Below are 14,441 nucleotides of genomic sequence, written 5' to 3'. Positions count from 1 at the left end.
CGCTCTGCAGAAACTATGTCCTAGAAAAAGATTTTGACTAAAACCAGCATATTCATAATTAAAATACTACTAGAACTGCTTTTAAAATAACGCAAACGATGATTGGTCATTTAAGAAGACAGTTTAACATTTTTATTCACCTTGTCTTTGTTTTTCTCTTTATGTCCCGTTAGAAGACATTACTCCTATTTCAGCATAAATATTTGATTAGGTTCTCTATTATCTCCGTCATTATTCTTTCTTAATATCACATAACACCTAATACCAGTGGAGACCACAACAGATGCTGTGCAAAATGATTTTTCTTTTACTGAGATACGGCTAACAGAATGCTAGAAAGGGCTGTGTGACTTTCATGATTCCTTTTAATTTAAGTCTTATTTGGTGCACAAATCATCACATGCTTCACCATAACATTTTTATCAGCGGTCACTGAGTTTGGCTCCTAAGTCTTAAGGATAAGCCAGGATCAACAGTTATGTTCCATCCTTAACAACTTGCACCCTCCTGCCCCTTGCCCTTGTTCGAATGACTAAAACCCAGGTGGCCAGGCTGCAGCTTGGCAAATAAAGGACATGTGGTCACAGTGTGCTGAGATTATACCATGCTGTTTGTGTACCAGGCCACAGCGCAGCAGAGCGGAAATAACAGAACACTAGTATAGATTTTTCCATCCCATAGTGGATCAGCTGTGAGCGTGTGCATGCGCTCTGCAGCATGAATTCAAGCGGAGGTTATTGCATTTTCATTGAAGGTGGAAAAAAATGTATCTCTGCATTTGGCATTCATACGATTTCACACTAATGAAAGGATTACGTGCTTCCTCAGTGCGAATGAGAAAATGACCACAAAGGATTAAAAAATCCACTCCCATCCCTATTGAAAAAAATCTAAAGCGGATAGCTTTTGTTGCAAAAAAAAAAATGTTTTGCATTGCTGAAGCTTTTTTTGTTTTGTTTGCTAAAGTGCAACACAATTTGAGGAAATCCACAAAGCAGCACAAATAGATTACCAACATTTCATGTTTTTAAAGTAAACACAACAGAGGACCTTCCTGTTATGTCTTGACTCTTGGGGAAGCAGTTTATTTATGTTTTTTTTTTCCAGGTTTGTCTTTTTACACTCACATGCGCCCCCTCCTCTCTGTTTACTGCTCTATATTAGTATCTGTGAGCAACAGTTTGTATAAACAGAGGCAGATGGTTGCTGGTTTTTCATGAGATCTCAGACTCAGGAAGTAGACAGTTGAAAAAGAGCAACAAAACCAATATTTATACTTCAAGCGACTCGATAGCAAACCCGACGACCCCTCTCTTTGGAGGTGGAAGGTCAAGGCCTCCGTGATGCCCATCATATCCCTTCATTTTCTTTCATCATGGATGTAAAACGACATGCAATAATTAAAATATTTAAAAGTAGTTTTAAGGCCTTTTATCAGATAACATTAGCTGATTACTTATTGAATACAACTGAGTACCATGTACCTTTTCTCAACCTAGTTGAATGGGGGCCTCTGATAAACAGCAGTTTTCAGATGTTTGCAGTGTGATTTCTGTGAGGCCACTCACTTCACTTTTCTGTGCCAGAATGAAGTTCAGAGGTGTTTGTTTTGGCTTTACAGACTGTTTAATCAGGCTGTTTTGAGAGTACTGACTGACTTGTTAGAGCCCTGATGTGTTGCCCTTCTCAAAACTGAAGTATTTTTATTTTTGCTTAATTCCTTCCTCAAGGCAGTTTTCATGTTGGTTTCAGCCATTCAACACAGTTACTATATTTGATTCTCAAATCCAAAAGATGCCTCTCGCATGTGGAGTTCTGGTTATTAAAAGACAGACAAAAAGACGTTCTATCTGCCATCTTTAATCCTGTATGAGTCAGAGAAAGATAAATGCACTGGCTTTAGGGCTGCACAGACAGAAGATACAACTGAAAGGTGAAATGCTACTATTGGTTTGATGCACTGATAGACAGATATTCTGGTAAACTGAAAAATGTCTACATCATCCATTGATCTACCATTAACTCACTAATCAATCCTAAATGTACTAGTATGCAATAGTTTACATGCCATTATTCCACTGAGCCACTCTTTTGGGGTATTTTCTGGCTTTCAGCAAATACCTTTTTTTTAATGCATCTAGCAAACTAATTTTATTTTTGACTGGTTTAATATAATTTATTATTTTTATCTGATTACAAAGTTACGTAGAAGTAGACGACATTATAAAAACCCATTACTTTTTCTATTTACCTTATTATAGACTGAAAAGAAATCTAAGCTTTGCACAGATCTAAATATCCTTTTAAATACCCTTTTTCAATTGTGGTACTTTAATGAGCTTTTTTTCCACTCTTAATATTCACTTTAAAGCAAAAAAGGCATGTTTGACTTCAATGTTAATCCATTTTAAGCTTTCAGTTCATTTTTTTTCCATTCATGATTTAGTCAAACTCCAGTCTTAGCTCAGCTGAGCTATCTGATGCTGTCTCTGTTCAGGAGTATATCCATGAGAGGGGGAATCAATTGGATGATAGAAACAGGTCTGGCTCTGCTACACTTTGTGAGCATTTGTGGTGACCGGCTGTGGTGCAGTGGTAGGGCGGTCGACCTCCCATCGGAATATTGCAGGTTCTATTCCTGCTTTGCCTGCCCATGTGTCGAAGTGTCCTTGGGCAAGAAACTGAACCCCACTTTGCCTCTGGTGGAAGGTTGGCGTCAGTGTTTGGCAGTGGAGCTGCCATCAGTGTGTGAATGGGTGAATGGGACGGTGACTGTAAAGCGCTTTGGGCCTTCAAAGAAGGTAGAAAAGTGCTACATAAGTATATTTAACATAATTTATCCCTCTTTTTGGCGGCCCTAAGCTTTTTTCTGTTGATGCTTATATCACAATTGGCACCATGTTAAATCCCCCCCCTCCCAGCTTTGTTTGGTCTAAGGTTCAACAAATATTCTGAAAATTAGAGGGTTATAATAATAATAATAATAATGGATTAGATTTATCTGCACTTTTCCAGACACTCAAATCGCTTACAGTGTGTCCATTTTTCATTCACTCCTCATTCATACTTGGTGATGGTAACTACTGATGTAGCCACAGCTGCCCTGGGGCAGACTGACAGAGGCGTGGCTGCCAGTTCGCGCCTACGGCCCCTCTGACCATCACAGGGATCATTCATACACATGCACATGCCAGTGGAGCCACGCAGGAGGCAAGGAGGGTGAAGTGTCTTGCCCAAAGACACAATGACAGTTGGCTGGGGGGATCGGGGATTGAACTGCCGACCCTTCGATCATTGGACAACCTGCTCCACCGCCTGAGCCACTGCCGCCCTTATGATAGAAGTAGCAGAAATATGCATTTAAACTGGAGATATTGCTTGTCTTCACACAAGCATGAACTTTTCCTGTTGCTGAACCAATTAGGTTTACGTGAAAAATAAATGTTAAATTCTAAAAAAAGAATTGCATGTTTTTCCTTCCTTTTGCACCTTTTCAACATCTTCCATTGTCCATGTAAAGTAAATACTGTAACCGTGAAAGGCATTTAAAAATGTCTTTAAATACATTAGAGCTGTTTTACTCCAGTTTTGCCCTATATGAGTAACATCCAATATTTAACGTTGCAACAGAGTGTTGAAAAGTTCAACTACCACTAACTCTTAAATGCCAAGAATGAAATAGCTCAAAGGGCAAATATTTAAAGGCTTTAGGCTTTCAACTGAAATGAGAGTTAGTAAATTACACTTAAAACAGAGAAAGTTGATCTTAAAAATATTTAGGCAACAGTTGTTTGGATGACCAGGGATTTAGTGACATTAAAGACTTGTAAATTCTTTTGTGCATTCTCTTGTCATCATTTATTTTTCTGTCAAACAACTGTCCTATGCAAACCCAAACAACATTCACATTTTATCCAAACAAATCTACTGCAGGCTCTCTTTGGTACTTATGAGATCACATCAGACTTATGGTCTATTTTCTGCTGATATTTGTTTTATTTGGCTGCTTCGGAAGTCTTAACATTTCAAATATTGAGATACTGCTTTCTCCAAAGCCAGGTCCAACCAGGCTTGATTCATTGACTTATTTTTTACACTTCTATAAAGAACTAAAACTTGCACTGCCAGCACATCCACTAGAATAGTTCTGGCTCAGCACTTATTTCCCAAGTGATCTTTTATTTGCTAGAGTATAATCCAAATCCTCTTGAACACATGTCTTCCTTTAAATCAAGCGACTACCTTGCTTACAAACATTTTTCCTAGCTCAAATGAAGTTCTTTATGCTGAAAAAACAATTTCCAATCTAAAACTGCTCATATTTCACTTTGGATGCGTGGAGCAGCAGATAAAGAGAGTCTTAGGTCTGTCACCTGTCAGCCACATCTTTCTGTAGTGACCTCAGTGTCCATGAGGTCCTGCGATTATTTATGTATCAATTGTTTCTGTTTCTCTGCAACACATTAGTCACATGAATTTGGAGCATTCATTTAAACCCTACTGTGTTCTTATCTGACCCCAGACACTACCTCAGGCTGGTATTACCGAAAAGTCCTGTTTGGCATCACTGCCAAAGTTTTTGAATAAAACAAATCAGCAACCACAAAACCCATGAAAACCATGTTTTACTTTCTAATAAATGTTTCCAATATTTTTATTAAGAACTATAAGGTCACAACTCAGACACAAACTACAGAGGAGTATTGCTCAGTGGCATAGCTGGTTTTTAAAGAAATGCCAGGTCGGTTGGATTTCTGATGCCCTACCTTGAAATTAACATGATTGTGGAGTCTGATGGTTTAGACAGTGCAAACTGCTGTACTGTGTTGCTGTCCAGTCCAGATATTGTGCAATGAGACATTCAGGTAAGCATTAAAAGCATATTTAAGGACTTCAAATGTCTGTTGAGATGGATTCAACCTTGTTAAATATTTTAAAAATATAATGTTTTGATTCTTCAATGGTTCATAAGTCTAATGGTTAACCTATACTAGCCTTAATTCACAGATAGCTTTTCTTTTATTTGATGTTTTTTGAGTCTTTTACAACAAAAAGGGCAATGTGTTCATTAGTGCTAAATGGGGGAAAAACAACAGCTCACAGATGTGGAAGTTACCAACAGAAACCCAGATAAAACAGACTACTGATAGCAAAGCAAGTAAATAAAATTCTCGGCCGCTCACATTTTCTCCTCTTGGTCTTATTGAGCATTGAAAGTTTTACACCTAAACTCACGTTTGACTTTCATGCCATCACCCATCTTCAAAACAGGGTGAGTGTTACAAAACACACTCTGCTTCGTGCCAGGGTGCTAGTTCCGGCAATGCCCGACCACTTTTCCATGTCCAAAAGTGCGAGTATTTTGTCTTTGCTTGTTTTACTTATGAATCATCTTTGACCCTTATCATTTTTCCTTAGAGGGAGCCAACTCTGGATTCAGGTCTACATTTTGGATTTTTCTGTGTAAAAGAAATCATGTGGACCAACCCTCTCCTACTAAACACAGATGTGACCTGTAGTATGGTATGTCAGTTATGCTTGCATGAGCTGGAGGCAGAATTTAATCTTTGAAATTGTTATCAGTTTCATGGTGATCGAGGAGGTGTTTAAAAGACCCACTGCAGCTCTGACCTACTTGTGGCAAGGGGTTGCAATAGACTGTTTTTGTTGTGTGTGTTTTTCAGAGCTGGTGATGTTGTGTGTGTGTGTGTTGAAAGCGAGCTGTGTGTGCACATGGGGAGTGTGAGAAGCTGGGTGTTTTGACAGCTTTAAAGCAGTTCCAGTACAGAGCTGAGGCAGGGGGTAAGCAGTCCTGCTGGATATTCGGGTGAGCTGTGGGGTTTAGATTAGGGTCAGTGGGGGAGTGGACAGGAGTGGATGAGAAAGGTAAAACCTCCAACAACATACGCTGCACAAGGGAGAAAAATGAAGTGTGGTCACCCTCCAAGACAGTATTTGGTCAAATCCTGTCCTGCATTTTGCATTTTGTGCAGAGGGTTTTGGTCTTTTACGTAATAGCAACAGTTCTGTCAGACTCTTGGTCCTATATGTGTGCATTGGTCTTTAAAAACTTATTCAAAGACCTGTGTACTGTAGATTTTGTCCTTACTGAAATCTGCATTATTTTACCAGAAACATCTTTGCATGGTGTTACTAAAACATTTTCAATTTTTCATTTAGTTTTGTTGTTTTTTTATTAAAACACATGCAGGAATTTCTTTGAAGTCATGTGATAAGGATAGAGAATCGGTGTGATTACACAGTAAAAATAGACTTCCTATTTTTGCCTAATTAGGATTAAAAAACAAGGGGCTACAATGAGTTGGGTGGCAATGGATGGCTTGGAACAGTATAGGGCTGGCTCAAGCATTTCTTTAGGAGGCCTCCTGGATGTCTCCCTTGTACTCCAGGTATGTCCCACTGAGGGAAGACCCAGGGTGCAGTGGAGGGACTTACTGTAGTCTCTCGGGCAGCCTGGGAGCGCCTTAGACGCAGGAAGAACTGGAAGAAGTGTCTGTGAAGAGGAAGGTCTGGGCATTTCTGCTTAGACTGCTGTCGCTAGATAAGCAGAAGATGGATGGATGGATTGATGGATGGATGGATGGTATTTTATCATGTTGGGAACAACTTTTTCTTGCATTGAGAAAGAGAAGTCTGCAAACGTTTGCATGTCACCTGCAGCCAAATTAATAAATAAAATGACAAAAAAGTATGAAAAAGACTGAAAGCTATTGACTGTTGACTTAATTCAAAATTTAAGGCAGAAAAAAGTATTTTATGGAGCAAAAATCTCCTTCTTGAAGTAGTCAGGGGGAGTAAAATTGTTTGGCTTCCCCCTTTAATCAAGCTGAGGTGTAAATGCTGAGAAGGGTAAAGAGTCCATAAAAGAGTGATCAACCTGATAAAAAACTAGATAAATACCTCTTGTATTCAGGTTTCACTGGAAACAGTGCTACTTTAAAGTTCTCTCACAAGCTTACCTCTCCAGCAAAGGGGCTCCTTCTCCACAGTTCTGAGTCCTCTTGATGCCAGTGGTGCTGAACTCCTGCTTTGTCCAACAGCATTCCAGCCCATCTCTCATGCTGTTTCATTGTGTCTATGCCAACCAGGTCAGGGGGCAGCATTTTCTCAGGACTCCAAGACAATATTAGACAAGTAAATAAAAAAGGGGCACCCATAGTCACGCAGAGAACTATTTAAGCATTTTGCATGCAGCAACTTCTAAAAAAAAAAAAAGACATCTTATATAAATGTAATGGGTTGTGCTGATAGCAAATAAAAGGTATTTTGATAAGTATGTCCTAATGATTCACTGGTGGAATGTTTTTGTCTTTGCTCTGAGTAAAACTACTAATTCACAATGAGAATAACAGTTTTAAAACAGTGTTCTGCATGGGGATCAATACCAAATTCTACCAGTAGATGTCTGTCTTCATTCTTCTCTGCAAACCTGAAGGCAAGTTAGTCAATCCATCCAGAACAAACAAATGCCCAAGAATTACAGCATATAATTTGCTAGTTCAGTCTCCATACATGTGTCTTACCATTAATTTTAAAGTGGGCAGGAGATGTTCCCGGATGACAGTCAGTGAAAAGTGGAGCACATCCTAGTCAGCTCATTTATTACTGAGCTAGACAGCAAGACCATACATCCATGTGCTCTTATGATAATTTAATCATTCTATTAAATAGTGAAATGATGCTGCGAGAGAAAATACATGCATGTACACCAATATATCAACAGAGATGTAAAATATGCAAGTGTTAAGCTCCTTTCCTATCTAAAGTTGCATAGAGAAGATTTAAAACTTGCAGATATCAAGCTATAAGGTTATACATTTGATAAATTCACAATAGTTTCAGATAGCGACATCCATCTTCCTTGATAAAGCTTATATTTCTGTAAATATTTTTTGCAATATATTGGTAGTGTACATAAACGTAGCCAAAATAATCTACTGTTTCTGTTCTCCTGAGCTGCCTTTTTGGTAGCAGCACAGTTGCTATGTGTTAGTTGCTATGCCTGAGCACCCAGAATAACCACAGAGCAAACTCTTCTCTCTTTAATGAGTTGTAAATGAAGCGTTTTTTTTTAATTGGGGTTTTATTGGAGAGATAATTAGAAATTAAAGCTTTATTTTTTAATTAATCAGATTGTTTTAGAGTTTTATGTAATTGCTAAACATTGATTTTACTCATTTCAGTTTTAATTTTAAGACGTTGGCAGTAGAAGGACTTTAGAGGTGGATTTGAGGGCTTGAGTTGAGGCAGCAGCACGTGTCTGTTGTTCGTTAAGGAATGGAGAGAAGTAGCATGTTTTAGGTGGATAGATAGACTGTCAACTCTCAGGAATGCCATTGGCACGTGTTCTCGTTTTTCCTGATGAGCCGTTCAAGTGTTTTTTCCAGCTCGAAAATCCCCGAATTACTACTTTAAACCTCGTTTGTTCCAACCTCAACACACTTCTTTTTACTGTTTAGAGTTAGTCTTTTATATAAATACAATTATCGTTGAACATGTAAAAAGAAACAAAAAAGCTTTAATCGCTTAGCTGCACATGCTAGAGCTCCTATAGAAGCTGTTTCTTTTTTTTAATCATGTGTAAGATAACTGCATTTTTTTATACTCCTTTTCTTTGTATTTGCTGCTAATTAATGTCACATTTAAACGTTAAAAGTCAGAAGAATTTATATTTTCGAGCCAGACATGAACGCAACACAAGATCATTTGGGCGTCTTAGGTTGTGACGTGCCGTTTAGGGGGCGTGTCTTGAATGAAATCAGCTGGGGGAAACAACAAAACAAAAGAGGACGGCTCAGACTAAGGGGGGGGGAGGCTTTTGGCAAATCGTGATTATATTGAACATAAACTAAGTAGCCGCAGTATTATCAAACCAGTTGACGTCTGATGCAAGACAGCGCGGCGATACTTGTTGAGCTGAGTGAAGCGCTGGATTAAAGAGGCACGGAGAGGAAGTTAGGGGAGGAGGATGTGTCAGGGCACACGTCCTCTCTGCAGCTGTATGCGCTCGTTGACAAAGAACGGGATCTTCGCGATTTACCTCGTCGTTCTGCCTGCGCGCCTCTGACCGGTTCGAGTGACCGGCTGAACCACTATAGAGTGGCATGTGGGTCAATTCCGGAACCGTTGGAAGGTAGGGACCCCTCCTGCAGACATGCTGGGTCACATGGTTTCCTTGTTGGGATCGTTCACACAAAGGCACTCATTATATACCCCACCGTGACTGCAGAGATGCTGAGAGGTTCCCCATCTGTGACACCCAAAGAGACTAGTTTTAAAAATTCCGCCAATCGTTATGTAAGTTCCCCATATTAGTGAGATTGCATGTGATGTTAAAGCCCTAATGATTTATGTATTTATTATTTGCCACATTTTTTTTCTATTAATCAGATTCCACATGTGGTGCACAGGCGGCTTTTGTGCATTTTAATTCACTGTCATTGTGCAGCGGATGGGCTTGGTGTATTACGCAAGGCTTATCAACAGCATCATGTGGGATGTGGACTGGTATGCACCTGCCTTTTGTAACGCGGAGAGTGTAGTGAAGATGCTTTATCTTTCTTACCTGTAGACCAAAAACAGCAGCCGATTGCTTTGTAACCCCCCCCCCCCCACACACACACACACACATACACTAAAAGAAAAAAAAAATGAATGGGCCAGGTGATTATGAATGGTTGCAGGGAGAGGGAGCTCACAGAGTACGTTTCATTGATGAAAGCAGCCTTCCTCCTGCTACATGCTTGTCGATCAGAAAATTGTAAAAAAAAAAAGCTCATAATACCACCAATGTGTCAATTAAAAACACATACACACACCGTGTAATGACGATCCTATGGTCATGGCGTCACCACAGATCTTGTGTTACGCAGGTAGCTGAGAGGCTAATGAAAAAGCCTCTCACTTCCACTTGGAGATAAATAAATAATGTTTCAGAGAGGCACCGTTTGCCTTTTACGCCCGTATTCTTACCAGCCGATTGTATCTTCAAAGTAGGGCTGCATAATCCATTTGGCAGACACAACACATTGTGCAATACTTGTCTTTTGGCCAATAGATTTTACCCTGAAAAAAGATGTCTGTTAATGATCGCAGGGTGTTTACGTCTTCTACTTTCGTGGAAAATCTCTTTTTTGTTTTACATTTACTATCCAACCTATCGGACTGTTGTTCTTTTAAAATGACCCATGATCCTGTTAACGTTCAGTCTCTTTCACTGTGTGTCTCTTAACCACATGCACACAGACACTATAAGACTGATAAGCATGCAATTATTGTGAATGAGATATGTTTAATCTAGCTAAATGTTGGCCTTAGACTTTCTAGCAAGTCTGTTAATATTTGGAAGATTGTGGCTTTCCATGTCAGTAGCTCAGTGATAGGCGGGGTGAATCACTGACCAACCCCTATGAAGGAGTTAGCCTGCATTTTGGCTTTATCCATTTCTAACTTTAAGTCTGGCTGGAAGATGTGGATATAAGAATCCACAACAGTTTTGTAGATATTAAACTTGTTTCTTTATAATTAACAAATAAACAAAAATATAACGTAATCATAATCATCTTTAAATACCCACTCTGATGAAAATCATGTTTTTAGCATGTTCTTGTGGCATTTTTCCCATGATAGAGAATTTATAATAAATTAAGCTTAAAATTTAATTTCTAAGTATTAATGAATTCAAGTCATCGCAAATCAGGACCAGACGGGGAAAAAAATGACGGTGGCAAAAGCCATGTGTGACATAGAGCAGTGGTACCCAATCTTTTTAACGCCATGACGTCACACAAAGCTTTCACGACCCGGTCTTCAAGACACAAGCGGATGATTATTGTTGCTATACGCTACGATGAAGGAAGAACAGAGTCGTAACAAGACGACCCTGAGCTTTTATTTTGTTATGCATGACATTGTACATCGTGAAGGTGTCATCATCCTCTCCCCTTCCCACACTCATGGTGCAAAAAAGAAGAAATGTGTAATAAATGTAGCTTTGTTTTTTTGGAAGTCAAAGGCTCCTCTTCTGTCTCCTGGCTGGGTGTTTTCCCCTTGGCAAAGAAACTTTCCAAAGATGTTTGTTCTTTACTCATTTTGCTAGCTTAGCGGTAACCTATCACGTGACCAAGAAGAGCGCCTTGACATGCGTCAAGAATGAAATAGACGGATGTAACAGAGAATCGGGCAATTTTTCAAAATAAAACAACTTTCAGATTCCGAAAAGAATAAAACGGAAGTAAAGTAAGTTATTTATTCTTTCTCTGCGGCCCGGTACCAAAATGACCCACGGACCAATGCCAGCCTGCAGCCTGGGGGTTGGGGACCGGTGACATAGAGGATACAACGGGAAGCCAAAATCTCCCTGCTCCACTCCATTTTGAAACATCCATTTGTAGAAAACTAGATCCAAACATGTTCTTTTTCTCATTTCAGCTGGTATTTGGTTCAAAACTGGATAGCTCCAATATTTTTGTTGCACCGCTAACATTAGTTTGCAGTTGGGAGGGGCTGTAAGCTATCATGTTAGAGTGTAAATAGATGGTTGATGGGAAGTAGTGGTGGGCTTGCTGTATGCCCTCAGTCCCGGCCACAACTCAGAGGAGAATTTCTAATGGCCCACTGCCACTTAGCGGACTGTCGTAGAAAACAAAATTTGTACTTCCGTATACTGAAAAGGACACAACCAAAGACTGATTGGTCAAAGTTGAACTGGTTTAACTTTCAGCGTGTGTTCAATTGCTGTGCATTTTGTATGCAGAGCCCGAAAGTGGACGAAAACTTGCACAGTGACAGCTTTGAATGTGGAAGCCCAAAATGGGCATATGCACGTTTACATAGGCTTTAATTGTAAGTGGTCACACGAGCGTGTTTCTGTCCCTGGTGTGAACTTTGTACAAGAGTTTAGGGATCACAGCTCAAGATACCACAAAATGATGTACCACAGTACTGTTGTTCTCAGATTCCACAACTTTTGAAATTGTCTTTTTTCAACCCTTGGTGCTGTCTTTGTTGACCACAATAAGGTTGGGTTGGTCTGTCATCACCAGTTTGTCCAGATCAAAATAATGTACCACATGAGATGAGTTAGGACTGTAACATCAGTTTGTTTGAACTACTGGTAATATTTCTCAGAGCTAGTAGGACATCAGATTTTGCCATGATGCCTTAATGGGTCTCCATTGGTTCATTTAATTCATTCCACTCTTTTACCACTCTCCTTTATCTCAGTACAGATCAATTGTTGAAGAAAAATGGCAGAAGGAGTGGTTTGTAATCTATGAACTCTAACTCACTGGGAAGTTGATGTATCTTTAAATAAATTATGGTTGAAAAGTGAAAGGCTTCTATATTTACAGGGAGTCTGTGTAAAATAACACAAAAATTAGTCGAACTGATGCTATAAAGTATTTTACTGAGTAGTGGTAAGGCAGAGTAACAGTAACAGTGAAAGATGGATGAGAGCAAAGTATGAGTGGAAAGAGTGGCGGGAGTGATGAAAGATGGAGAAAGAAAAATAAAATGAGCGCATCAAGAAAAACCTTTCTGTGTCTACAAAGCATGATTACATCTATGGGAAATGACAGGGACACTATTTTTTTTTTTTTTTTACCCCAACTGACATGTGGCTTCCCAGTCATTAGGAAATAAATTTGCTCATGACATTTCTATGGGCTTCATGTTAGAACCAGCAACATCTGCTCTAGCTAAGGCTTGGACATGCTGGCGCAAAAACATGTACGCATGTCTGTTTTAATGTGTGTGTATGTTTGACTCTGGCATCTACTGTCATATATCCAGGGAGCTAAGCAGACTACAAACCATGTTATATAACCAGTCTGTTTCAGCTGTGCCTGCAGCAGTCTCTGTCTCATACATAAAAAAAGAAAAAAACTGCACATCCAGTTTTTTAATCCTTCTCAAACACAAATTCAAATTCACCTGAGAATCCCAAAGTTTTACTGATAGAAACCTCTAAGAAAATGTTTGTCCATAATATTCCTTTGCAAAATTAAGTTGTGACCAAAGTATAAAATAGTTGATTATTGGTGTCTTTTTGTTTAAGGGTGGGTGAAAGGTGTAAAGGCCAAGCACCCGCAGTGTAGAAATGGGACAATGGGTATTTCTAAGAAATAGGACAAGTAAGATAAGAGGGATATCAGTGCAGAAGAGAGACGTATGAGGACAAGAACTGCGAATGTGCCCTTGATGGAAAAACTCCCCTGCCTAGCCCAGTCACTGACATAAATACACTCCTACTCCAAATTGATGACATTTTGGGGGTTGAGAAAAAGGGTCATGTTTGTGTTTTGAATGATGTTCTTGTCACAATGTTCCCACACAGAGGTCTGTAGAACCACACAAGCGCATGTGCCAATTTTTCTATGTCTTATGGTTTCTTTGGCATGTGTTATTTGCCATGTAAAAGAGACATTGTTGAACAGAAATCCAGACATCTTCATAGAACTGATCTCCATTGCCCTGTGTGTGCCTACATTTAAGTCATGCATTCTAGGCAATTCATTGTAGGAGTCCATGAGAGCAGAGAGAAGTTTGAGCATTCACCTTTGAGCAGGTTATGTATGCAGCCAGATGCATGAGTTGACTTGCTTCAAGCCTGGTGGTCAACCCCAGCTGGGGAATGATAGCTAGAAGCTGGGCATTCTGGTGTCCCTTTGAAAAACTGACCACATCCTCACTGGCGCTGCCTCCTGGTTACATCACTGCACACAACGCTCTGAACTCATTACGACATGCACACACGTGCATGCTCTCTACATGCATGCAGGCATACACTGACTCCCCAGGCTATCAAGGGTCAGCATTGGAAGATTATAAACTAGACTTCAGGACGTCCTCATGTCACCTTTTCTCTGTGCATCTCTATTTCTTTTGGAATTAGACACAAATGACAGCAAAGGGACGCTTCAGCAGAAAAAGCTGTGATTTGTTCATCTGTGCAGCCTGATCTTACCCCTTTGATCCCTTTTGGCATCACTGATTGATTGTAATACTGATCCCTCTTTCCATGTTAGATGAATAATTCCTTCCTGCCTTTTCTCTCTTGCAACTCTCTCTACTTATTAAGCTTTGCATAGGAAGCATTAGATGAGAATCTTCTCTTTTTTTATTAATAATGGTTCTGTTTGAACATGATTATGCTCTTATGCATATAGTAGATTTGATAAGTCCATGTTGGGTTTCATAGATGGTATTTTCACCTCTTTTACAATACAAACAGAAACATTGCTTTGCAAGCTGTTATTGCCATTTGGTAAATTGCTGATGGAAAACTGTAAGGTTGTTCCCTTCATGAATAGGAAATATTGTCTTATCTTTGCTGGAAAACTTTTCAACAATAAGAAACTTTTTGTTCTGAAAAAGTAAAACGAATTATTAAATGGATATCTTTTTATCACTATGTG

General features: G+C 39.4%; 1 protein-coding gene across 5 annotated transcripts in view; it reads left to right on the top strand.

The window, feature by feature from the left end:
- The window catches only part of LOC101161977 (rho-related BTB domain-containing protein 2), a 37,467-nt gene that overhangs the window by 5,759 nt on the left and 17,267 nt on the right, over positions 1-14,441 (top strand). Inside the window, exon 1 of one of the 5 annotated variants that reach the window (XM_011479283.3) lies at positions 7,912-9,154. The exons of 3 other annotated variants lie outside the window; for them this stretch is intronic. In XM_011479283.3, coding sequence (XP_011477585.1) covers positions 9,126-9,154 — 29 coding nt within the window. In that variant the 5' untranslated portion in view covers positions 7,912-9,125. One more of the 5 variants, XM_011479284.3, reaches the window with a different exon arrangement.

Source organism: Oryzias latipes, chromosome 9 (genome assembly GCF_002234675.1).
Source record: "Oryzias latipes chromosome 9, ASM223467v1".
In the NCBI taxonomy this organism is placed as follows: domain Eukaryota; kingdom Metazoa; phylum Chordata; class Actinopteri; order Beloniformes; family Adrianichthyidae; genus Oryzias; species Oryzias latipes.
This window is presented reverse-complemented; position numbering and strand designations above follow the sequence as displayed.